Source organism: Cardiocondyla obscurior, linkage group LG06 (genome assembly GCF_019399895.1).
Source record: "Cardiocondyla obscurior isolate alpha-2009 linkage group LG06, Cobs3.1, whole genome shotgun sequence".
NCBI classification, from domain to species: Eukaryota; Metazoa; Arthropoda; class Insecta; order Hymenoptera; family Formicidae; genus Cardiocondyla; species Cardiocondyla obscurior.
The window spans coordinates 8,876,104-8,900,026 of record NC_091869.1 but is presented as its reverse complement, the minus strand read 5'-3'; the positions used below and the strand labels follow the sequence as shown (position 1 = coordinate 8,900,026).

General features: G+C 40.6%; 3 protein-coding genes across 6 annotated transcripts in view; 2 read left to right on the top strand and 1 right to left on the bottom strand.

Annotated features, from left to right (window-relative positions):
* Window positions 1-23,923, top strand: part of LOC139103540 (uncharacterized) — a 52,653-nt gene that overhangs the window by 7,567 nt on the left and 21,163 nt on the right. The gene's annotated exons all lie outside the window — the stretch shown is intronic.
* Window positions 357-4,265, top strand: LOC139103539 (uncharacterized). The gene is made up of 7 exons (XM_070658324.1): window positions 357-493; window positions 635-770; window positions 840-1,010; window positions 1,167-1,315; window positions 1,433-1,965; window positions 2,090-2,225; window positions 2,472-4,265. Exons 1-7 carry the CDS (start codon window positions 452-454, stop codon window positions 2,754-2,756), a joined length of 1,452 nt encoding a protein of 483 aa, XP_070514425.1. The 5' UTR covers window positions 357-451; the 3' UTR covers window positions 2,757-4,265.
* LOC139103537 (protein gooseberry) lies at window positions 3,330-13,538 on the bottom strand. Of its 4 annotated transcripts, none has more exons than XM_070658319.1 (5): window positions 12,979-13,538; window positions 9,155-9,335; window positions 8,753-9,036; window positions 5,284-5,700; window positions 3,330-5,182 (listed from the first exon to the last, which is right to left on the bottom strand). In XM_070658319.1, exons 1-5 carry the CDS (start codon window positions 13,037-13,039, stop codon window positions 4,590-4,592), a joined length of 1,536 nt encoding a protein of 511 aa, XP_070514420.1. In that variant the 5' UTR covers window positions 13,040-13,538; the 3' UTR covers window positions 3,330-4,589. The 4 variants fall into 4 exon arrangements, with proteins under 4 accessions (XP_070514420.1, XP_070514419.1, XP_070514421.1 ...); XM_070658318.1 differs by having other exon boundaries at window positions 3,331-5,182; window positions 8,747-9,036; window positions 12,979-13,536; XM_070658320.1 differs by having other exon boundaries at window positions 3,332-5,182; window positions 8,747-9,036; window positions 9,155-9,293; window positions 12,979-13,536.

Sequence of the window (23,923 nt, the reverse complement as noted above, 5' to 3'; positions counted from 1 at the left end):
TGCGGCAAGTAAAACTCGTAATTAGTAAATTTGGCGACTTGAGAATGATACTTGGTTTTTAAATTCACATAATTAATGTATAATTTATTAGTTTCTTATTACGTTATGTTTTATACAAATATTAAAAAAAAAAAATTAGTTTAAAAGTTATTGAGAAATACATATTTTTGCGTATGGAAAACTTACGTCATTAATACACCAAGACATTAACTGTAATTATCAAAGAATGTTCAAACAAAGTGCTTCTTATTATGTAATTACAACTGTAAAAGTAGTCTATTAGCTGATTGCAAAGTAGAAAATAGTTTTTTTTTAAAACATTGTACCTTGAAGAAAAAAAAAATTTTAGTACTTCAACAGCAGCACGTTAAGGAATTGTTTTGTGTAAGAGACAGAAAAAAGTGAATTTGCAGTCCGATTTTAACGAGACAGTGACACAGCGCGTAAAATAATGTATCTCTCATTTAGTGTACAAAAAGAAAAATTATATTTGGTACGTCATATCTAAAATTTTATTAAGACTTACAAAATATCGAATATACATATAACAAAATTATATAAAAAAATTTTTAATTTAACAAAGTATTTTTTTTTTTTTTTTTTTTAATCAACTCTGATATAAAATTTGTTCTAGCTTTTTTACACCGTTGTTGGCAATTTGGCTTTAATTAATTTGGGAGCCACTGTAGTATATTCCGCCGTAGTACTTCCAGTATTGACGAATAACACATCGCCGATAGTTTTAAACGGAAAAGAGATACCTTTATTTGGTAAATATATTAATAAATAAATTCTAAACGTATATATTTGCATATAATACTCGAGAGATTTTTCTTTAGCTTCAATTATATTTCTCACTCGACTTGTCGGTTGCTTCTTATGTCCTCTCACATTAAATTATGGAAGACGTTGCACCATGATAGTAAGCGGTATAAGCTTTTTTATAGGATGGACTCTGATTGCGAGTAGTTATAGCGTAATACAGCTTTTTGTCGGTAGATCTATAACAGGTGAGAAAAATGACGAACTCTCCATTTATTTTTAAAATATTTATTTCTGAAATCGTAAAAGTCAAGACGCAACTTTTTTTTTCTGCAAACAGTTGATGAATAATAAGGTGCTAATTATTTATAAAAATTAAATTTTGATTTATTCAATTTTTTTAGGCATCGGTGTAGGTTTTAGCGCATATTCTATTAATATTTACTTTGAGGAAATTTCTACAGCTTCGTTGAAGCAAGTTATCGGAACTAGTACAAGTATAGGGATGGTTTTTGGTATTTTAATGGTTTATTTACTCGGATATGTTATAAAGGTATTACAACAGAATAATTTTTTTTTTTTTTGTTAAAAAGCAAAACGGCAATATGATAGTAAATTTATTTCCGATAATTTATAGTTGTAACTAATTAAAAAAAATTTATTGTTTAAGAATAATTGGAGGTTGATAGCAGCGATTTTTATCGTTCCCTCGGTGCTTCTTGTGTTATGTAATATTTTTTTTATGAGCGAGAGCCCTAAATTTTTGCTCATGAAAGGTCAAAAAGAGGCAGCTAAAATCGCTTTACTTCGAATCCGCGGATTGCGGGAGGAAACGAAAGCGTTTCAGGACGAATTTGCTGAAATGGTGAATTACGTTGAGGCGACAAAGAATCACGAAACATCGCGAAAGAATCAATCTGACTCCTCCACGGGTAAAGAGATGAAAAAGCGCTCGTACTTTGCGCAAAGTGCAGAAAAGCTGAAAAGCATCCGGAGAGTAATTCTTTTACCGGAAGTGTGGAAGCCGTTCGTGATATTAAATTTTTATTTCTTTTTCACGATGTTTTGTGGTTATGTCGTCTTAAGTTATACCGTCGACGTATTCATCGTACTCAACATAACGATGGATCCTTTTTTAAGTACCACTTTAGTTGGACTTAGCCAATTAATAGGAATTATAATTGCCACATGTTGTAACACAAGGTAATGTGGTTTAATCATCTCGAACGTAGTACGTGAAAATTTTTTATTACTATAGAGTATATAAATTGCTTAAAAAGATAAATACTCCGTGCAACTTTTAAAATAAAACTGAAAATTTTATTAGACTGGGTCGTCGTGCTATGTCAATTGTGTCCGGTGTCGGTATATCAATTTCTTGGACCGTTTTAATATTGTATTTGCAATTCTACGAGAGTACCAGAATTACGGCAATACCCGTCGCTTGTATCATCTTCTACGTAGTAAGAAAATAATTTTAAAAATATTTTCCAACATTTATCACGTTTGTTAAACGTAGTTACAATTTTTTTTTTTTTTTTTTTTTTTAGGACAATAATAAAAATAATTAAAATATAATTTTATTAGAAGTTTGAATCAAATTAATTTCTATAAACTAGTTTCTCGAAAGAGCGTTTTGTGAAAAAAAGTATGTTAATTATTGTTAATTATATTTGCCGTAGATGGGTAAAAATCATATTTAATTGCAGGGTTTCGGAGCGTATGGTTTTTTTTCGATTCCGTGGGCGCTGCTCGCGGAATTGTATCCTACAAAGTACGTAAGCGTTCTCGGTCAGCTGACTACTCTCTCGGTCGGTTTATTCAATTATGTCGTCGTAGAATTGTATCCGATGATGGTAACGCAAGGCAAGAATGCCATCTTTTATTATTTTTTAATTACATCCGTCGTAGCTACAATTTTTGTAATAATTGCATTACCAGAGACAAAAGCGAAGACGAAAACAGAGATAGAAGCAGGCTTTAAAACGAGTTAGGGACGAAAAAAAACCTTTAAAAAAATTCTCGTTGCGTGCTAAATGAGAGAAGCAACAAACGGTAAAACATTCATTTGTAAAATAATTAGCGCAATTTAATAAGTATTACGAAATTCACATTTTATGTGAAGTATGCGATGTATCGGCGTAGCGGGAATACTTTCCGATTTAATAAGTGCTAATTCTTAAGTTAGAACAGAAGGGAATTAGAATGTTGAATCTGTCCCTCTAGAACGCAAAGAAAGAAGCTTATACTCGCTCACAGGATATATCACAACTAAGACGAAAAGTAGAACGCAAGTGGCCGCGATCGAACGAAAGTCGCAAATATATATTCGTTATTATTTAGTAAAATGCTGCTAAATTATTTTTAATAATTGGAATATCGACACGTTTTATTAATCTACCAGAATAACAATTAAAATTACTTTCTAAATTAAAGATTAGTCTTCAATAATTTTAGAAAGTCATAATTCTATCGTATTTATTTTTTTTTCTTTTTCACTTAGGTCCGTAAGAAATGAAATATTAAATATAGAACATTTTTTTATATTTCTGCTTGCATCTTATTAACAAATCTGTATAATAATTATTACGCAAAAACTGTTTTCGCCATTCGATTATTTAATCTAATTAATAAATTCGCATGGGCATGCACGTGAGTAGCGAACTAATTAAATTGGTCGCATTTTAAAAAACCAGTGCAATCAAGTAATATTGCTTGTACGCGTAAAATAATAAAAGAGTTGTACATATTTACAATTTAAAAGCTAGATTTTTGGTCGCACTGTAAACGTAAGGCGTTGAAAAAAAAACAGTTAAAAATTAATTAATTAAAATATAGAAACCCACAAACCGAAAAGAGTACTTACAATTGGTTTTTTTTTTTCTTTTTTTTTCCTTTTGTAAGATATTCAACGAATATTAATAAATCTTTATACGGCGTAACTTTCTGTTATTTATAAAATGCGAGTGACGTCTCGGAGCCTACTTATACATAACACTTCACTATGTAATGTTCAGCTACAATTGTTAAATAACTATGTATGTCTATATATTGTTGCGCTCTTTCACAAGTTTCACTGCACTCCCGTACATAAAATGACTACATGCTCCTTTTACGAAGAGACTGATTTTTATTAGAAGCTGACAAATACAAACTTCTCGCGGAGACTCGACGGCACGACTGGAGTCCTGTACCATTTTTTCAACATTATCAATTTCGCCGACAGATTGTTACCTCTCGAGAGTTTGTTAATGATAATTTGTTAGCCGTGATCGTTTAGTAGTTCGATTGAGACTCGTATAACATTTCGTCGGCGAGAAATCAGTCCGTAAGAATCGCGAACTTAGAGCCGCATCTATCACTGGGGTAACTCTGACCCTCCTTTTCAGACTGCCATCTCGACATGTCCTCGAAACGCATCTTCCTCAGGAACAAACTTGCTAGCTTCGTTCCATCTTAATCTTCTGCTCAATTTAGTTCACCACATCCTTAGATCTTTCTTCCACCTTCTCTTTACGAGAATAAGATTCTTTCTTTTCAGCATAACAATATGTATATAATATACAATCGTAACTTACATGTGTATGCATCATATGAGTTTTTTTTTGTTTTTTTTTTGTTTTTTTTTTTGTTTTTTTGTTTTTTTTATCTTTGAAGAAATCAATTTGACTTAAATTATCTTAATAGGTTAAATTATTATTATTATTTTTCCCTTATAGTAGGTACGTTACGAATTCGATAAGAACTTAATTTAACTATTTAACTGTTAATCATTAAAATCATTAAAAAATATTTTTTAAATAGCTGTAGCGAAGAAACTATAATTTTTAATACCAAAAAGGCTGCGGCGCAGGTCTAGGTGGTTGCTGGAAACTTTGCGCGGTGTAAGGGCTAGCGAAAGCTTGATGAGGATGAGCGGTGTATGCGTGATGTTGCTGCAGACTCGTAGGCGGACTCGATAAATTAACTCGGCTACCGCTGGCAGTAATCGCCAGATTCCACGAAGGTGATGTTGTTCCTTGACTGGTTTGTTGTTGCGTTTGTTGCTGCGGCTGCGGCTGCGGCTGTTGCGGCTGCGGTTGAGGAGGTGAGACCGAGCTGATCGGCAGTTCCGACGAGGTCAATTGATCAGGGGCCGAGGTGGAGTTACCAGAATTTGGGCCCATCATCGTAACGAGAGAGTTTGGAGTCGGCGGCAACTGATGATTGCTCGCTTGCTGATAGGTAGACGACGTCGACACTGCTTGGTGGGCCATGTGAGCCGTCGTAGACGAGGCCGGTGACAAAACCGATAAATTCGGGTACGTCACCGCGGCTGGAAAGCTATAAGTTGAGGTCGATCCGACGGTTGACGGTAATCGCGTCGAGTCCGCAAGTTGGTGCGTCACGGATGCGTGATGAGACGAATACAATTCCGAAACTAAAATAGAACATAGTTGCGATCATTTCATTTTCGTACGAGAAATTTATTGTCAAGTTAAAATTAAGTCAGAATATTTTATTAAATATTATTATTCATACCTTGACCGGAAGAGAATGCGGCGTCTGGCAAGCTCTGAGGGTGCGAATGCGGATGTGGGTGTGGATGACCTGGTGGTATGGCTGCTCCGGCGTGAGGATGAGGCGGTGCTTGTGGGTGAATGACGTAGCTCGCCGGGTAAGCTACGGAACCGACGTATCCCGCGGATGTCGACGATGAAATGTGTTTTCGCAATCGAGCCCTTCGGTTACTAAACCAGACCTGAATTCTAGCTTCCGATAGTCTCGTCCTCTGGGCGAGCTCCTCTCTGACGTAAATATCGGGGTACTGAGTTTTCTCAAATGCCTTCTCCAATTCGTCCAGCTGTTGAGCCGTAAAGGTAGTTCTGCTCCTCCGCTGCTTTCTTTTTAGCGGGATTCCCGGCTCGCTCTCGCAATCGGATCCGGAACTTGTTTTTCCTGCGGCAGGCGTAAGAGTAATGAGGAAAACGTTAGGTGCAACTTAAGCATATATTTATTCTAAATATAACGAAAAACGTGGCGGATGTGCAAGTGGGCTCTGAAAATAGGAATTCTTTCGCGCGTTCCTAGCCGCGGCGAGATAGCACGTGATACGCAGACGTTGAAGATACGGCGAGGACTTTTTGCTTCCGCGTGCGCTTCCCCGATGCGATCCGTAGCGGAGATGCATTTCGGGATTGTCGTCAGCTTCTCGGGACTCGAGTTTACGCGGCGCGCGACTAATCGGGCGACGACGCCTGACGCCAGGACGGGTCGCGTTAATGCAAATTCGACACGGGCTCTATTCCCGGCCCGTCGTCGTGCCTTCTTTTCATCCACCTCCGCTTTTAGATCATTTTGCTCTCTTTCTCGCTCGCTTTCCCCTTTCTCCTCCTCTCTTTGTCGTGTTCTTCTTGAATTCACCGACACCTATCCGCACGCGGATGGAAATAGTGCGACCGGCGACGTGTACCGGCGAACCTGAAGCCCGCGCGATCGTGCCCCGCGTTCATGTTGTAATGTACAATCAGAAATAGCCCCGATGAAAGTCCCGTCAGGACGTACCTAGTAGGCAATCACTTCCTTCCTACCGGAAGCGAAATAATTAAATATCGCGTGATCGAGTATCGAGTGATAAAAATAAAACAATCGAAAAGAAAAGAAGAAAAAAAAAAAAATAGTAGTCGATACTTTTCGTTTAAGTAGACATTGCTCGTGCATGCTGCCGATATATTTCGTACATTTTATACAGATTTTTACGTTTTATTTAATTTAAAAATATTTAATATAAAAATAATTGTAAAACAGATCACTGTCCACGTGAGCGCAGACCGCGCGAGAATCGTCTTTATCATTTGCTCTTGTGGGGTCAATCCGTAACGTTTGTTAAAGTGTCGCATGCCTTTTTCGCGTAGTTGACACTACGATTTAGCACGCATACTTATACCGTGCGACGCGGTTCATATGCGAGAAAAACAATCTGACACGTTCGCCGAACAAAGGCGTCACTTCATCTCGACGGCAGGTCGACTCGTAACGTTCGCGGCATTCGTGGGCATTTAATAGACGGTGTCCCTTTTCATTCTTCGCCCCCTCTGCGAGGTCGTGTTATTTCTGCCCTAGTTTCTCTATTTTTTTCGAGGAGCTCTCGGCCCGCCAGGCCGATCGACTTACAGACGCAAGGAATCCTCCTTCCCCTCCCCTAACCACGGCCCCTTTTATCTTTCGCCGACTTAGCAGCTTCTCAGACGACCCCGGGATGAATTCGTGTCTGTACACAATTCATTTGTCTTGTCAGCGTAGGGAAGACCTCCTCACTTTCGTACCAATTTGTATCCACGTTCGGTGGGAATTTCTCTGAGACACACAAGCGAAATTCTAGATTCTCCCCTTCGAACTTCCCACAAGTGTGGCGCTCATTTATCAACGCCTGTCAAATTGGAATTTTTAAATATGCCTCTTAGTTCACCGGATTTATATCAATTTTGATTACGGGCCGTGCGCGATTCGATTTACTTTACACAGAAAATTATTACAGCCGTACTTTAAAGTTTTTTTTTTTTTTTTTTTTTCGGGATTATGGCTTTCGGTCTTAGACTCGAAGCGTAGAAAAGGTAAAATCTCGATTTATCCACGAGGCGTTAGAAGACGCACGTCCTTCGTCGATTCTCCTCGATATTCGCGCGCGTGTAAGGCCCCACATTTTACGCGCAGCTTGCCGTACGGGGCTCGCGCGTAACACACGTGGGCTTTGCACCAGGCGGTGAGAAGATTACAGAGCCCGTCGGACGGTTGCGGCCGATCCAGCTACTGGAGGGAGACGATCTGACCGCGGCGCACCGGAGGCGAACCGGCAATTTCCGACACCGAGAAACTCAGGCACGATCGATTAATACGCGAGCGTTTAATTTACTCATTCACCGTTGCCCGAGTGAGCAGTAGATCCCGCACGGTGGTCCATCGTGTGGGCCAAGTGATGGGGCGTATCGCAAACGCGAGATCCTTTCACCGCGCGAAATCCTCTACGCTCGCGATATTCTCGGATTTCTGTGAACCAAAGTGGGTCAATAGTGGGTGTCCGGCACGTATCATGAAATTATAAATTTTTACGTAAAGTAATAATTTTTTTTTTATCTTTAACTTGTCTATGAAACATTTAAAACGCTAGTAAAATAAAAAATTTTTTTTTTTAATTGAACGAGATTTTATATTCGGGAAATATAAAAGCAGAACGACGGAATAAAATTGCCGCTATTTTTTTTTTTTTCTTTTAGGACTAGGGAATAATTTTGACAAAATTACATTGTAACGCGTTGCCGATTTTGTAAGAATCATGAAAAGCGACTAATTCAATTTTAAGAGAGGTCGTGTAATGAACGAGAGGCTCAATCTCTTATGCGAGCCGATGTCGTTATAATCCAATTCCATGCAAGGATACTCGACGTCGGGCCGATTCGCCGATTCGCCGGCAATCATCAATCTCTGTTAGGACGCGAGAAGAAACTCGGGCAGCTGAGGGGGCTGATAGGCACCCGCTCAGAAACCTTGCCGCCGCCATTAACGTGGCCAATCGAAAAAATTTTTAAGAACTCGCGAAGCAAGTAGTTTGCATTGAAGTAATAACGCGAGAAAAAAAAGAGCTGTTCTATTCGTGCCCTAAAGTATTAACTAATTTCGTAAGAAATGTAAAATTTTTATACCGTAAAAAATTCATTTGAATTAATATACTAATTTGGAGCACAGACCAAATTAATCTTTGATTAGAAAATTTTTTTGTGGTAATACTTCAAATTTTTTAGTAAAAATTCTTTAAAAAAAAAAAAAAATAAGAAATAAAATAATGATTCGATACGAGAATATACATATAAAATATATAAGTATATGCATATGTATGTTACTTGTCAAAGAAATGATTTTTTATGCGCTTTTCGGATGTAGTTTGCACTCCGAATCTAACTGTACGGATTTTTCTCGCCACACTAATAGCAATCGCAGAACTTCTCACCGTCACCTAGTTTAACGTCGTCTTCAGAATCGCGACCCCTGAGTAGTCGAGAAATTGCAGACACACTCGGCGCGCTGCTGCGCTCGCAGATGCCTTCTTTGATCAGTCGATCCCTGATTTCCCATGAGAACATACCCGGGTTGTCGCGCTTGTATTCTTCGATTCTCGCTTCTACTTCCGGGGTGGCCACGCGTGGTTTGCTGCCGCCGATGACTCCAGGCCTGATGCTACCGGTCTCCTGATAGCGATTCAAAATCTTCGACACGCATCCATGGGACACCCTCAATTGTCTACTCTCAATAGATAAATTAGTTTAGATTTCGCATGATGAGCACTTATATTTTTATATTAAAAAAAAGGTAGTTAAAAAATTATATCCGGGATAGGATTCGCAATCCGATACAGTACCTCGATATCACGCACGGTCTCACTCCTGCAGCGGCCATCTCAACAATTTTCAATCTGATGTGATTAGGCAACGGCCGTCCGTTAATGAAGATACCACCGAGCTGATTTACGCGACCCTGGCCCGGTATTGATCCTATGTCTGCAACAAGCGGTACACTTCCTCCTGTTATCGCTTCCATTACTGAAATCCGAAGTAGACGTTGGGAATATCATTAAAAGTTAACAATAGCCAGTCCCTTTTTCGAATTTATCCTTTTTCTTCTTATTTCGACCGTTTTTCGGAAAGAAAGAGAGAGAGAGACGTAGCAAAGTAGTTTCTCCTTTAATCGGATTGTAATTTCCATATCCACCGGAAGTTAAGAAGAAGAGAAAAAAAAGAGAGAGAAAGAGACAGTTGACGAGGTGGCGGCGGGACGGTTATTGGACGGTGTATAAAGAGCAGTCTGGATTTATCGCTGTACCGCGTGCTTGATTCGACTTCTCTTTCTCTCTCTCTTTCTCTCTCTCGTTCTCCCGAAGCGGAAGAGAAGAAGAGAGGCGGAGAAAGAGAACAGGACGAAGAGAACAAGAGAGAGAGAGGAAAAAAAAAAAAGGAAAAGTTATAGGCGCGGGTGACTGTAGCGTATAAGCGACCACGCCGTAACTACCGATAAGTCCAATAAATCCTGGCGCGGTTTACGACGCACAACAATGATAGCGTATAATTTGCTTGGCTTATTTAATTTCGCGTTACATGACGACGAACTTGGCCCTGATCTATAAAGAAAAAAAAAAAAAAGAAAGAAAGAACGCGGACGGTTCCCTGGCAAGAGTCGCCGCAGATTTTTATTGAACTTAGAACGCGCGTTAAAAAAAAAAAAATTTTTTAATATATAAACGCGAGTAGCGCGGCGTGACACGCATCGCTATTTATTTACGAAATCTGCAGGATGCAAGTTGGGCTTTAATTTGAATTTTTGTTAACTTCGACCTTTGCTGTGTCGAATAAGCATATGTCGTGAATTCAAACGAATTCTTTATCGTATCGAGCGAGTCCGGATTGAAACCCGAGCGGTCCCAAAAAGATATAAATTCGAATATAATATAATACAATATAATTTAATCGCCGTGTGTGTTTTTCGCGAGATATAAACAGACCGTACTCTGTTCGAATGTTTGAAACGTGCCGTCTCTTCGTCGACCTTCTCCGATAATTTTCCGAAAAGTAACCGATAAATTATAAAGAAGCTTTCGAGTCTTCTAATGTTCCCGTGTTATTCGTCGTTTTGTTGTCGTTCCCGGCCGCTGTTTGTCTCACGTGCGATGCACGCCTAATTCGTATGTCCCGGGACAGCTTTCGACGTTTTGAGAAATGACTGCTTTAGAACGATAAAATTACGATCATGTAGTAAAGTCGACAATAATGAGCTGTACAATTAGAGAGGCAAGAAGGTGACGCGCAATCGCACGTTCGACATCGAAGAAAAACGCGCTCGCTCATACAAGACGCGGTGATCGTAGAAAAAAGGGAATCCCAATGACAACGCGACGAAAAATCAGACCGTCCAGGCGAGACGGCGATCGATACGTTTTCTTCGTTAACGGCGAATACTTATTATAGTTACAACACGCTGTGCATATTGTTAACGCGATCGACGTATTAGCCGTCGGTCTTATTCATGTTTAATCGCTTATTTAAACCGATGTTCCGAGAGAGCGGGTTGCGAAACGGCGTGGCCTTGCCTCGCGTAATTGCATAAGGATTGCGCCAAATAATTCACATCAATAATGCAAGAGACGTAACGCGAATATTTATCGTAATTTTATTTTTAAACAGTCACCCGCGGTTTTTGTGTAAAATTAACAAAACGCGTATTATTTCCGTGGCTATCGACAAGGCGAGATGCTAACTCGTGTCAACGCGCATTGACGCAGATCAAATTAATTCTGCGGTTTACAGCGGTCGCCGCGCGTCGGCGAATTATCAATCGTTTTAGAGATCTCGCGGCGAACAGGAAGCGGACGATTGATCCCGCGCGGCTTTCACTTTTCCAATCTGGATGCAAAACGTCGCCGGTATTATAAGTAAATTCTTTGCATAAGCAAAACATGTTAATTTTTAATAGGAATAACGATCGAATCGCGATAAGCGGCCGCGCATTGTCGCGCTTTCACAATCGCCTCTCGGAGGTAGGGAAAACGGTGGCATCGCCGTTATCGCCGACGGTGTTATCGTCATCGGGAGACGGGAAACGCGACCGGGTACGGTCGCACGCTTTCGTTTGTAATTAAACACATTTCCGCGTAAAACACTTTGTCGCGCGAGACAAAGGGTAAGCAGGCTTCGACTGACGCGGCCGGTGGAAGAAAAAAAAAAAGAAAAAGAAAAAAGAAAAAAAAGCGTCCGCAGAAAAAGGAAACCGCTATTTGATTGCGCAGGACACTTGCGTAATCGCAGCCATGCATCGCCGCGAGTGCAATCGACGTGTACGAAAAACCGCGCGAATGCGAACGCCCGTGATCGCGCTCCCTGCGAGATTAACCATTAATTTAATGGATCATTCAATTAACAAGTCAAGGCGGGTACCCCGAGGTTCCCATTAATCCGAACTTTCCGCCGTCTTTCGGCCGGTTCGGACTTCGGCTTGAAACGCGCTTTTGAGAACAAGGAAAAGCCCCTCCTACCTGCACCGAACAGAGACTCATAAATCATTATAATGACGGAATCGCAGGTAAAAGAAAAAAAAAAAAAAAAAATCCTTGCGCACCGCGATGAAATAATTAATGACCGTCATTGAAAATTTCTATGCGCGGATTTTACGGAAGTGCATTCGTTGGGTTGAGTGTTAATCGTCCGCCGTCGTTTACCGTCGTGATTTCCGCGAGCACACGCTTTCGCGTCTCTCCTCATACTGGTAAATCATCAAGCGACTAATTGCACGCGCTAATTACTTGGGACACTTGACGGAATCGCGTTATTTAATATTACAAACCTCGTTGTTAAGCGCTGTTCCCCATATGCGATTGAACGATGCGTCCGCAACATATCTTTTTTCTCAGCTTTACACTGTAATTTTTCTTTTTCTTTTTTCTTTTTTTTTTTTTCTTCAATCTATTCCGAGTAACGTAAGATACATCTTCAAAGTCAGGTAACAATGCGTTAAAATTTATGACGCAATAAATGACAAGTTGAACAAAGTCTAAATATGTGTGAAACGAAGTTATACATGAATTATCAAACAGAAATACGTACTCTTACCGTTTTTGAGTAACAGTAAAAATTAAATTACATGCATATGACAAAACTCTTTTTAAATTTAAAAGCACATTTATTTTAGATACCTTTTTTGTTGATAAAATTCTTTGTTCTTTAAAAAGCACAAAACCCAAGTAAAAAGACAAATTCTATGCAATTAACATGTCAATGGACCAAGGATAAAGAAAAATGACTTTGTTGTATGACAGGAGACTTCATAATTTATGGTCAACTGCAATTCGAACGTTTTGTTCGTTTTCGACGATTGTCTGAAATTCTTTGAAGAAATTACCTGTTAAAAAAATTTTTGCGTGTTTTGAAATAAAACTGTTTTCAGTTAATTTTATTTTTTATATTTCTTTTTTTTTTTCAAGATTGTTATAGAATGTGTAATTTATTTTTAACGTTCTAATATTATAAATATTTTTAACCATTGAAACACGCCTGATAATATTTTTGGAGACTTTGTGATTGATAATTTTATGTATAATAATTCGTAAAATAATTTCGAGCTAGCTCTACGTATTTTCTAAAACTAGCGGTGGCTATTTAGGCAATAATACATCGTCAATTATGACGAAAGGCATACCTTGAAAGGAATATCCAGTGAAACATGGTCGCATCATCGAGAAATTAGTGGTAACCGTCATCTCAGCCGAGCCGCAAATTAGTTACGATGACTTTAGTTCGGCACCGAATGTTACGAACCTCACTACCGCACGTCATCCAGTTTTTCGCGGTAACGATATCGGCGGTACTCTTCTTTTCGGCGATAATCTCACAATGCTCTGTCCTGCGCGGCCCGCTTAGTTGCAACTCACTCGGTGGTCCCGGAACGGGTCACACAGACGAGCACTGAACGTATATTCGTAGAACGGTCTCTCATTTTAATTTTTTACATTTGAACGATGGGAGTCCAGTTCCGTCGGAGCTCAACTCTCTCTCGGATTTAATCGCGAATTTTTTTTTTTTATCTTCACGGTTCCGACGAATGGCCGCGATAACATGCGTTTTACCCGCACTGGTAATCGATGTCGACCGATCGACGCGCTGATCCTTACTAAATCTCTTGAGCATTGGGGATGCGGTACCAGGGTAACTGATGTTCAGGCACTCCCACCAGCGGAGGCACAGGTAGTTCTCCCCGTACTGCGGGGTTTCAGCAGGAATATCGTATACTTGAGGTAGAAACGGAGTTGATGGAACAGTAAGATTGACCCACGGTCCTTAGCTACTGGTGCCCATCGTCGACGGCGACCAATCGCGAACGCCGCTAGGCCTTTCACCACGCCTCTGATTCACGCCCAAGCGGTACCAAACGATGGGCATCTTCAGCGACTTTATTACCGCGCTTTTACGAGTGTGCTCCATGCTTGTACGCCGTGCGTGTTGTTTCTCGATGAACGTAAGGGTGAGTCCAATTTTGCGATTTCTTCTATCGTGACGTCTAGAAATAGGAACGAAGCGCTAGATAAGAGAGAATGTTCAAGGTAGCAGGCAGAACTCCGCATCGTCGCGCTAAACGTTTTCGAAATTTATAGGTAAACGCCATAAAAAATCATGGCGCGCAATTAAGGTAATGGGAGAAAACCGGCGTAATTTTTTTTCCTCAGCGCCGGGTTTTATTCCGACGTCATCGCTCGGGCACAGGTTTCTGCACTTCTTGCGTTGTCAAGCCAGGTAAAGCGATTTAGCGCAAATCGTCGGTGCGAGGCGCGTAGTTCACCTAATCTTCAGTGTCAGCTGTTCACGCATGATTGCGAATTACTTTGAGATTTTTGCATCTTTTTTTTTTTTTTTTTTTTTTGTTTTGGTTTCTCTCTCTCTCTCTTTTTCTCTCTTTCTCTCTCCCTCCTTTTTTTTTAGGGAGCTCCGTTCCAATCTATCGGGGAAATGACAATGCACGACTGAAACAGGATGCGACACAATAGCTGCGGCGATGACGTAAGGCGGTGATCGATCGTTTTGGTTTCCTTTAGTAATTAACCACCTTAAATAACGTAAAATACGGATCCCCCAGAAAATTATTTCAACAATATATTCAGCCATTTATTAAACAGCTGAGCGTATTCTTTACATTCTTTGTTAAAATTAATAAAATAATAGACAATGTCGTATTAACGTATTAAAGTAATTTAGTATATTCGATAAAAGAGGTGCGTATATTTTTCAAGGATTTCGCTGATCCGTTTTGACGCGAGGCAATTATTTTCTCGTCGAAACGAGCCGATGGAGATTCGACGTGGCCTTGTCCGAAAAAAATATTTTTCACAGATTGCGGTAAAAAGACTTTAACGACGCCACCAAATGGCGAGAGTATGGCCGAGGAATCGGTCTTATTCGCGGAAATTTAGGAGAACCCAACAATCGGGTATAAAGACATTAAGAAGTTTGTTTCGACGCGACGGGGCACCTTCTCGACCTCCCACGAGCGAAATTCAGTGAAAATGTAACGTTGTGACGCGCCCGATCCCACGCAGACGGGGGTCTCGGACATTCGAGCACGAACTCAGAGGTAAATGCGTGTCGTCTCCGGTCAGCCTTCCGTTTGGCAAAAAAGTTACGCAGGGGTAATGCACAAATAGGGTAATAATAAATATTGATGGAGGATCAGCACCACCCGGCGCACGGAAGCAGACATTTCACTTTTTCCTTGTTGCGCTATTTTCCGTCGAATTGAGATTTTATGGAACGAATCGTGGGTTTCGGGCATAAGTTTCCGGATACGATGGATCACCGTCTATTATATTTTTATTTCCCTTTTGTCGACCGTGCAAAGGAATAAATTTCACGAAAGAAAGGCGTAACCAAGCGTACCACCGACGACATTATTAAAAATTAGACCAATGCTCCACATCTTTAGCGATTTTCCACTAAACTTTTACAATGTTTCGTGCCGAGGGAAAAGACGTTAATTAATCCCGGATGCGATCGCCGAAAAAACTTTTGTTCGACGTCGGTTTGATAATTTCCCCGTGACAGAAAGGCGGCGTATCGGACGGTATCAAGTGTGCCAGGACGGTAATGACGATCCGGCGTGTAAAAAGGCGATCGGCTGGTACGCGGGCGTGAAAGAGGAACGATATACATCGCTCTCTGATGAGCCAGCGAAAGAAGGCGGAGGCGAGAACCTGCAAACAGATGCAAATTGCGCCTCGAGACTCGATCCGCCTACCTGACAACGCGGACAGTAGTGACGTAGACCGTTACACCATAAATAATCTACCCCGTACAAGCATTCAACCCTCGCATCATCTTCTTTTTCTTTTACGGGCTTTCCTCTGGTTTCCTTCAGCGATACCTGCGCTTTTACATAAATAAATAAGAACTGCATATAACTTGTAAGAACGGCCGCAATTCACCCGGGCCCCATAAACCTACTTCAGAAAATATGATTTTTGGACAATTATCGTCGGTATTCGAACCGAAACCGTTTAGACTAATTTTCGCTATTAGAAAGGCTGCGCGCGTCGGATCATTAACAGCCAATTAATTAATCTGTCAGGCAGCGTGTCTTCCGACTGCGGTAATCGGTCTTCGCGTAAGCGTCAATTAACAGCGGGATGTATTCTCAACGGCAGAACGTGGTTAATAAATAACAAGTCGCGTCTTGCATAAAGAAAAATTAATCATCTCACTTGCGGGCAGTTGCGCTTGAGAATTATAAAATTTTCTCGTGCTATGAATCGGTGCGGAATTTCTAAATCACTTGGTTTTGGCCGCGTTTCTTTATACTTTAATAATTATACAAATTTTTATTTCGCGATATTAATATTATTTTGCATGAAGAATTAATACAATGTGCGGAATGCTTCAAGTAAAATAGGCTCCGGAAAACTTTGCCGGAAAACTTTGGGTATCGGCCACTTTTCAGACTATTCAGTCTTCGATGAAAAAGACGTGGCAAAGCCATTCATAACGGCGCATTTTTTTATTTGTAAAGGTGCCGATTTTTTGCTGTTAAATAACCTATTCATTTTTCGATCTTTCTGCAACGCTCGGAGGGATCTCTATGCGTTATCCTTACGACGATGTTGACAGATTCATACTAGCGGAACTGCGGGAGCCTTTGAACTCCGCAGTCAATGTTGTCGGTAGTTAAATTTCGCAACCCGAAAACGAAGAATATAAAGAAGTGAACCTCCTATTTAACCTATTCTGATTGGAATTTAAAAATAAAAAACCATACTGGAAACGTTTTAGAACTACAACTGCAATTTATAAATATTTATTAGAGAAAGTACGAGCCTTAAATCGTTTCCAACATCGATCAGATACTTTAAAGTTTACTTTTGTAATAGAGAATTGAAAGTATAAAGTATATTTAAATTATTTCATTGAAATTTTTTCAGTAAATATCTCTTTATTTTATTGCTTCTATTTTTTTCTTGTTTTTTTATTAAAAAATATCAGATTTGGCGCGTAGTGAAGAAATTATATTTCTAATTAAACAAATTTAACTTTGATAAATTATAGAAAAACAGTAGCGCATCGAGTTTTATTTTGTTCGTTATATCTACTAAGATGTGCAGAAAATAACTCCATCAAAGAAATAACGGTTAAGCAGCAGGGGATCCAACGGATGTTTGTCATTAACGGAAAAGATGAAACGTAATACAAAGCTAAAGGCAATCCATTATTCTACAATGAAAGCAATTTGTTACAACTTACAATAAAATTCGAGTTGTGTATATTTCATATCATAACTTATCTTTGATTAGTTGCTTCTAACAATGTATGGTTTTTTTTTTTTTTACATTTAAAGAACATTTTATTTAGCGACGTTTCTCTGCTTTGAAGAAGTCTTTAAATGGCAACAATTCGTTTTTCTGTAAAAAGTTAACGTAGCAACTTTTTTTTTTAAGTTTAGAATTTTTTTTTTTTAATGATTTATTTTTTTTATCCTATATAAAACAATGATATCTTATGTTTTTTAAACGTTTTTTCTCTAACATTGTTCCGTCTCGCAAAGAAAAATGTAAGGTTCTATTTCTGAAACCATCTTTTGTTCTAAAACAATGAGGATTCCACTAAAGTTAGACTGCAAGTATCATGCTGATTTATTCTACTATTGTCTCGCTCATAAACTTGAAGAAAGTAAATGATGAAAAGGCGTGTCATGAATATATCTGTTAATAATAATAACTGTGTTAGCTGTAAATGTTTTAAAAATTCAATCAATTGAAAGTTTTCTATGCACCCGTCCAGTTTACATGCGCTTTTATTGGTGTAATACTCACAAGTCATTTTTCTTGTTCGGTCACTTTCCAAGAATTATTTTAAAGGCCGACATTATAATAGAAATACGGAATATATTTTTCTCCGTTTTCTACATTGTAGTCTTTTGACTAGTCATATTGTATTCTAAAGTATGTTTTTTTTTTTTTTTTTTTTTTTTTTCAAGGACCAAAATATATTTCGAAACTTATTTATTGAAAGACAAAAAATATTTAAAAAATATATATTATATGTATACTTAAAAATTATTTTAACGTAAATTAAAACACTATTACCGCGACCTGATTTTGCAATGCAGAAGCTACTTTCGATGTGCAGCGGACTGTTCTGTCGACGACGGTGGCGATTCGCATCATCGAATCGTAACAGAGAATTTTCTCACAAGAATTAATGGCCACGTCGATCACTAAAAATAATTCCCGATTCAGTCTGCGAAAATCCAGAATGTTAAATTTAGAGTAGATTCCGTCACGAAGTTCTCCTCGGTCATTTGTTTCAGATTTATTACTTTTTTTTAACAACATGCTTATTTTAATTTTTTTTTCTTTTTATTATAATGCAATTAATCTTCTTAAGAAGAAAAAAAAGAATAAAAACGAGGGAATACCAAAAAGCCCCCATGATGCCACCATGTGACAGGCACAGCTATTCTTAAATTTTCTTTTCAGCGCAGTCTGCGGGGTAGCGTTTTTCACAAGTAGCCACTGCAGCTGACCTGCATTGTAAAATAGTCAAATCATAAACACGTAGTCATAAATATTCGTCATCATCGTTTATAATTCTCATCGTTGAATACTGTTCACCAGACTCGCTCCTATCGGTTGAAAAAAAAAAAAAAAAAAACATATATTTTTAAGAAAGGATAGCTTCTGGTCCCAGAGGTGACAACTTTACATGATAAAATAAAACGGACGCGCAAAAAAAGTGTGCTACTGTAGTAGTGCTACCTGCGGAAACTGCTTCTTTTTTTTTTGTAACCCGGAATTTATAACGTTAATCTTTTTTTTATCTGACTGGACATTACAGAGCGTACGTTTTGCGGGTGACTTTTGCTTTTTTGCATTAAAAAAAGCTATTTTGTATTTAATAGTTTTACGAATTACAGATTTATGTATAATATCTTACATGGTGCTTCGCGCGACTTATCGTTGTGATTTTCCGGATTCTAATTCTTTACGTTCTTTTTTCTTTTTTTTTAAATACAGACACGTCATAGCGCGTAAAATTATTTTTAAATGTTGATAAATTTGAAAAATTCGCCGTTTTTCTTTCAACCGCTGAAAAAAAAATATATATATATTTTTATTTGCGAAAGAAGTAAAGACTCGATCGGCGTTGTTGCAAAAGAACCAATGTTAGCGTGGGACCGTTGGGTGGCGAAAAGTTCCGCGGCAAGAACAACGGCGATACAGGCCGGGACCAAAAAGGCGCGCTTATGCTTCGTTAGATTCCTAGCAAGAAACGCTTCAATCTCTCGCCGCGACAGGCAATATACATTTTTGTGGCCGCACAATACGTCCGACGGTGATCATGATATACAAGCGATCGGGCTGCGAACCCAGGATCATCGAGATTTGTGGGAATGCCGAAGCTATCGCGGCGTGGATTATCGAGATTTCACGGGCTTCCGATACTGCCCCCTGCCCCCTTTTCGCACGTTTTCTTCTACCACCCACTTCTCGTTCCCCTTCGTTGAAAACCGGCTCGATTAATTTGTTACTCGCGATAATTTCGAATTTATTAAGTTAGCGCCGCGCTCTTTTTTTTTCTTTTCCCCCGCTAGCTATCTCAAAATTCGCGTGCATACACAAAGTAACAAAAGCGGCAGCGCATGAGACAATTCTTTATTTTAATCCTCGATTCCCACGCTTCCCAACAATGCAAGAGGCCCGGTTTCACTTTTCATCGGCGAGATATCGCGTCGTTACGGCGCGATCTTCCGTTCTGCTGGCTCAGCGAATAGAATCGGGGGGAAAAATATTAACAGGGAGAAAACGATCGGCGGTGGCGAGAGGGGTAAAAATCCTGGAAGGATGCCGGCGACAGAAGAAACGCCGACGGTAAGACGCGATCTCGCCGATGGAAGCCGCCGTACCGGGTGATTTCCGAGAAGCGGCTGCAGTCGACAGAAAATCCGTTTACGAGCCTCTTCTCCGATCGGGGCTTTTTGTCTTCGTTAATATCGCCTCGTCTCGTTCGTTAAGTAGATCGCATCGAGAGTAGCGCCGAGATGAGCAACCATAGACGAGGGGCGTTGCCAATATATACCAATCTGTCAAGAACCTGACGCTCTTTCCCAAGCCGCGATATAACGTTCAAAGAAACGTGTCTTACTTTAATGATACAAGTGCAATTTTACTGCTGAATAACGAAGACCAGCTTACTTGCGAGAGCGTGTAAAAAAATAGACGTGGAATCGTTTTGCGCTTGTCGCAATAATTGTACCCTGAAAGGCAGATATGGCATTTGCTGCGGCGAGCGGAGACGGCGGCTGGCGTACGTGACTTCCCTCTTGTCAGTCCTCTATGATCGGTACTTTGCGACACATTTACGCGCGCGCTTTGTGTGAAATTCGATGGACACCACGCCAAGATCACGTACGCTAGCCGCCGTCGCAGCACCACGAACGCCATTCCTGACGGTGAGTGTAGGTACATTAAATTACGTGGGATATTATTTTTTAACAATTTTTATTCTCATCGATGATTAATTAAAAAAAATAATAATAATAATGAAATTAAAGTGACACAACTTTTATTAAATAAATCTATTGTGACGAACACGTGTCGTTTTAATTCGCGCTTTTAAAAATAGACGACGTATTATATGTCGTGCAGTTATTAATATTAATTGAAGTTCTTTTAATGTCCAATGAAGAATGCGATGTAGTAGCGAAAGCCGATTGACGATTAACCGGATATAATTTGCAACCCGTTGGCTTACTGGTATGCGTTCGTCACTTACATGTAATAAGTCATGCGTTATATCGCGGCTGATTTTATACGCGCCTCTCCATCGATTAGACGTCATTATAGCGAATAACAACGTAATTAAGCGTTTTTGCGTCACTTTGTTGCATTTTCGTTAAGTCTACGTGGCATATCTTCGCGGTATTACACCTACGTGCGTAAAGACGTGCGATTTAACTCGTATTTAACGCAACGATCGTTAAAATAAATATGCACAACTTCCTCGTGCGTTCGCGCATCGCGAGAGACGTTCCAATGAAGTTTCTCGCACAGTTTCCTACCGACGGCATCAATCGACGAGTAATAATAATCAGTTAATGAGCGTCTTATTTTCTTTCTTCTCGGTTTAAAGGAATTAAAAAAAAAAAAAGAAAATTCCCTCGCGAAGACTTGCTCGAAGATTTTTTTTTTTTTTATTTATGACAGAGAAATGTCAAATGATCGAGTTCAATAAGCATCGACGTTTGGTGATACAAGGACACGTTCGATCGAACGTGTTTGAATCCTTAATCACTACTTCTCACCGCCTCGCGGTCATTACTTTTATTTTAATCTTGACCCCGTTTAGTCACGCGTCTCTCTCGTAGCCTCGCATTCGTATCGAACACTTTTTCGTCAAGCTGTCGACGACATCGCGATGCTTTTTTTTCCTTTTCTTCCTAGTTCGAGTCAATCTTTTTTTTTTTCTTTTTTCCGACAAGGCAGAGTTTTGAAAGGGAAATAAATCAAGCTGAAATTAAACGATAGATAAATAAAATATAAATAAATATAAAAATTATTCCGACGAAGCTTACGCTGTGCATGACTAATTCCTTGCTGCGGTTTAACTTTCCATCTGAAAAAGAAAAAAATAAATTGATCTTGTTCGGAGATTAATCGCTAATTGCAAACAAGCCTGTCGTTTATCGAGAAATCAAATTGGCGAGAAGAGCGACCGCTCAATCGCCAGCCGGTGTGCGAAAGCTCGCCGCGAAATCTTTGAGCCTCGCGGCGGTAGGTCCTGGTCGCCGGGGTCCTCTTTCCTCTCGTGCCCTCGCACGAGCGAGACCGCTGCCGCGCCGCGCCGGTGTTGCTTGGCTCGAACATCAGCAGCCTTGTACACATAATAACCAAGTGGTAATATCGTTTCTGCGGCGAGCAGTGCCTCTTACTCGGCGACCAGTGATCGACTCAAGCGCGCGGCGAAAGCGTTCAACAACTCTCACGAATTTCAATTTTATTTCAACGAAACGGGGAAAACGGCTCCGCGAAATTTACTTCGACAAACATATCTTTGACATAAATTGCCCGTGGTTGATCTTTGACGAGGAAGGGCTTAAGTTCGTACAAATTTTTAATTCCCCCCGCCGTATATCTCATCCGAAATGAAATTAAAGCCCGACGTCAAGTTAGGCGTTAAATTCGAAGTCAAACGTGGACAGCTTCGACGCGTACGTTAACGTGAAACGAGAGGGACGGATTGATTCGGCGGATCGTAGCCGTCGCTACCAAATTTACGCCGTACAGCGTATCATTGCGCGGTACTTGATACGAGCTATAGGTAGCTCGTAACTTCGCATGCGAGCGAGAATAACAGATCGATCGCAGCCATCACGATCGGGCGCTACCGGCCGCCGCTACCGGGCGTTGCTGACTTTTACTTTTTTCAGAGGATCACGTGGCGGGGAACGACGCTTCTGCGTGAAAGTAAGGCGAATGCGCGCCGAGCCCGTATCGACGTGAATATTAAAATCAAAAAGCCACCGAAGAAATCGCGCTCTTATCCCGCGGCAATTAAGTTCTAAGAATTTTTCCACCCCGTTTCCGCCGTTGGAACTTCTTGCGCAGTTACATCCGTTCTGACAATCGCTTCTTAGCTCGATTCCGCGGAACATTGACGATCTTTCTGCAACTTCTGCCCGGCGAGGCTGCACTCCAGCTATTTTCGAACGACTCGCTTGGTACGGGAGGGGAAAGAGAGAGGAAAAAAAAAAATAATTTGCATAGTTTTTCACTTATACGCCTTTATTAAACGCTTTTGCCATTACGTGACGCAATTTCATCGATCAACGCGGAAAATGGGGGCCGCGCGGGAGGCGAGAAAACGTAAGAAACGTCAACGAAGAAATGTCAAACGCGATACTTTAGCTGGAAGCAAGGGAGTCCCGGGGACTATTCTTACATCACTGTCATTATCCCGTGAGTAATAATAGCGAGACAATCTCTCTTTCGTTGACGTTTTTCTCCTGAAAGGCGCGATTGTGCGGCGCTCATTAAGAGCCACGAGGACGCGAGTGATTTCCGCGTCGAGATTCCTCGGCGATTGCGCGCCGCGGAATAATTCAATCCGCGCGTGTTCTCTCTGCCTCTTTTTTTTTTTTTTTTTTTTTTTTCTTTCCCTTGTTTTTTTCTAACGCGCATGCTTGAGACAAATGCTTGGAAGCCGCGGGTTTTCTTACGCACCGTCGAAGAAACTGCATGCGGGGACGTACGATCGAACGACGCGACGTTACTCCACGTCGAATCCCATAAACCGGCGCGAGAGGAGAGCGAGAGCGACGGCCGCGGCGCGGGAAGAAACGACATCGCGGGAATTCGAATCATTACGGGGCGAGGGAATGTAAAATACTCGCTGCGGGGCAACATATGACATCCGGATCACAATGACGCCTCCCATCGCGGAATGCTCTTCATCATCCTAGTCGCCGCCGCGGGTCGCCGCGGTAGCCGCGATCTCATTCATGAGGCGAGATCGAGGAATTCTTTTCGGACAGCCGGCCGTCCGCCGGATACGACCGGGGCTCTAATAAGATCAAAAGAAACGAGCTGTGGATGGTGCGAGCGAGACGGGGCGATGTAATTTCGTTGCTGCATTGTCGGAACGACGATTCCGGGAGCAGCGCCTCTCGCTTTTTCATCCGTCGGCCTCGACGACTAAACGAACTCCGCTACCGTTTTCTAGAATGACTCGAATCGCCTTCTTCTCTTACCCGCCGGCTACCAGGCCGACGCGAACGAACCGGCCGATTCGTTCCCCCTCGGTTCGTACATTGAATTTCGTGTCCGGATCTAAAAACGAAATGGTACCGTAGGATAGGAATTTCGAAAGTGATCTACTTTGATATACGATTGATTGAAATTCAATTAACTCTTCGGTGGAGTTTATTCGTCACTACCGGCACCGACCCGAAGAGAATATCATCGTTCTTTCATTCCACATTTCGCAATTCTATCGCGGCACTTATATATGCCCCGAGCCTTATCTACAATATTTCACCAAGGGGAAAGCTTTTCCAGGTTCTAGTTAATTGCTTAATTATCAGGGGGGCAAAGGCGTTTCCTCTACTT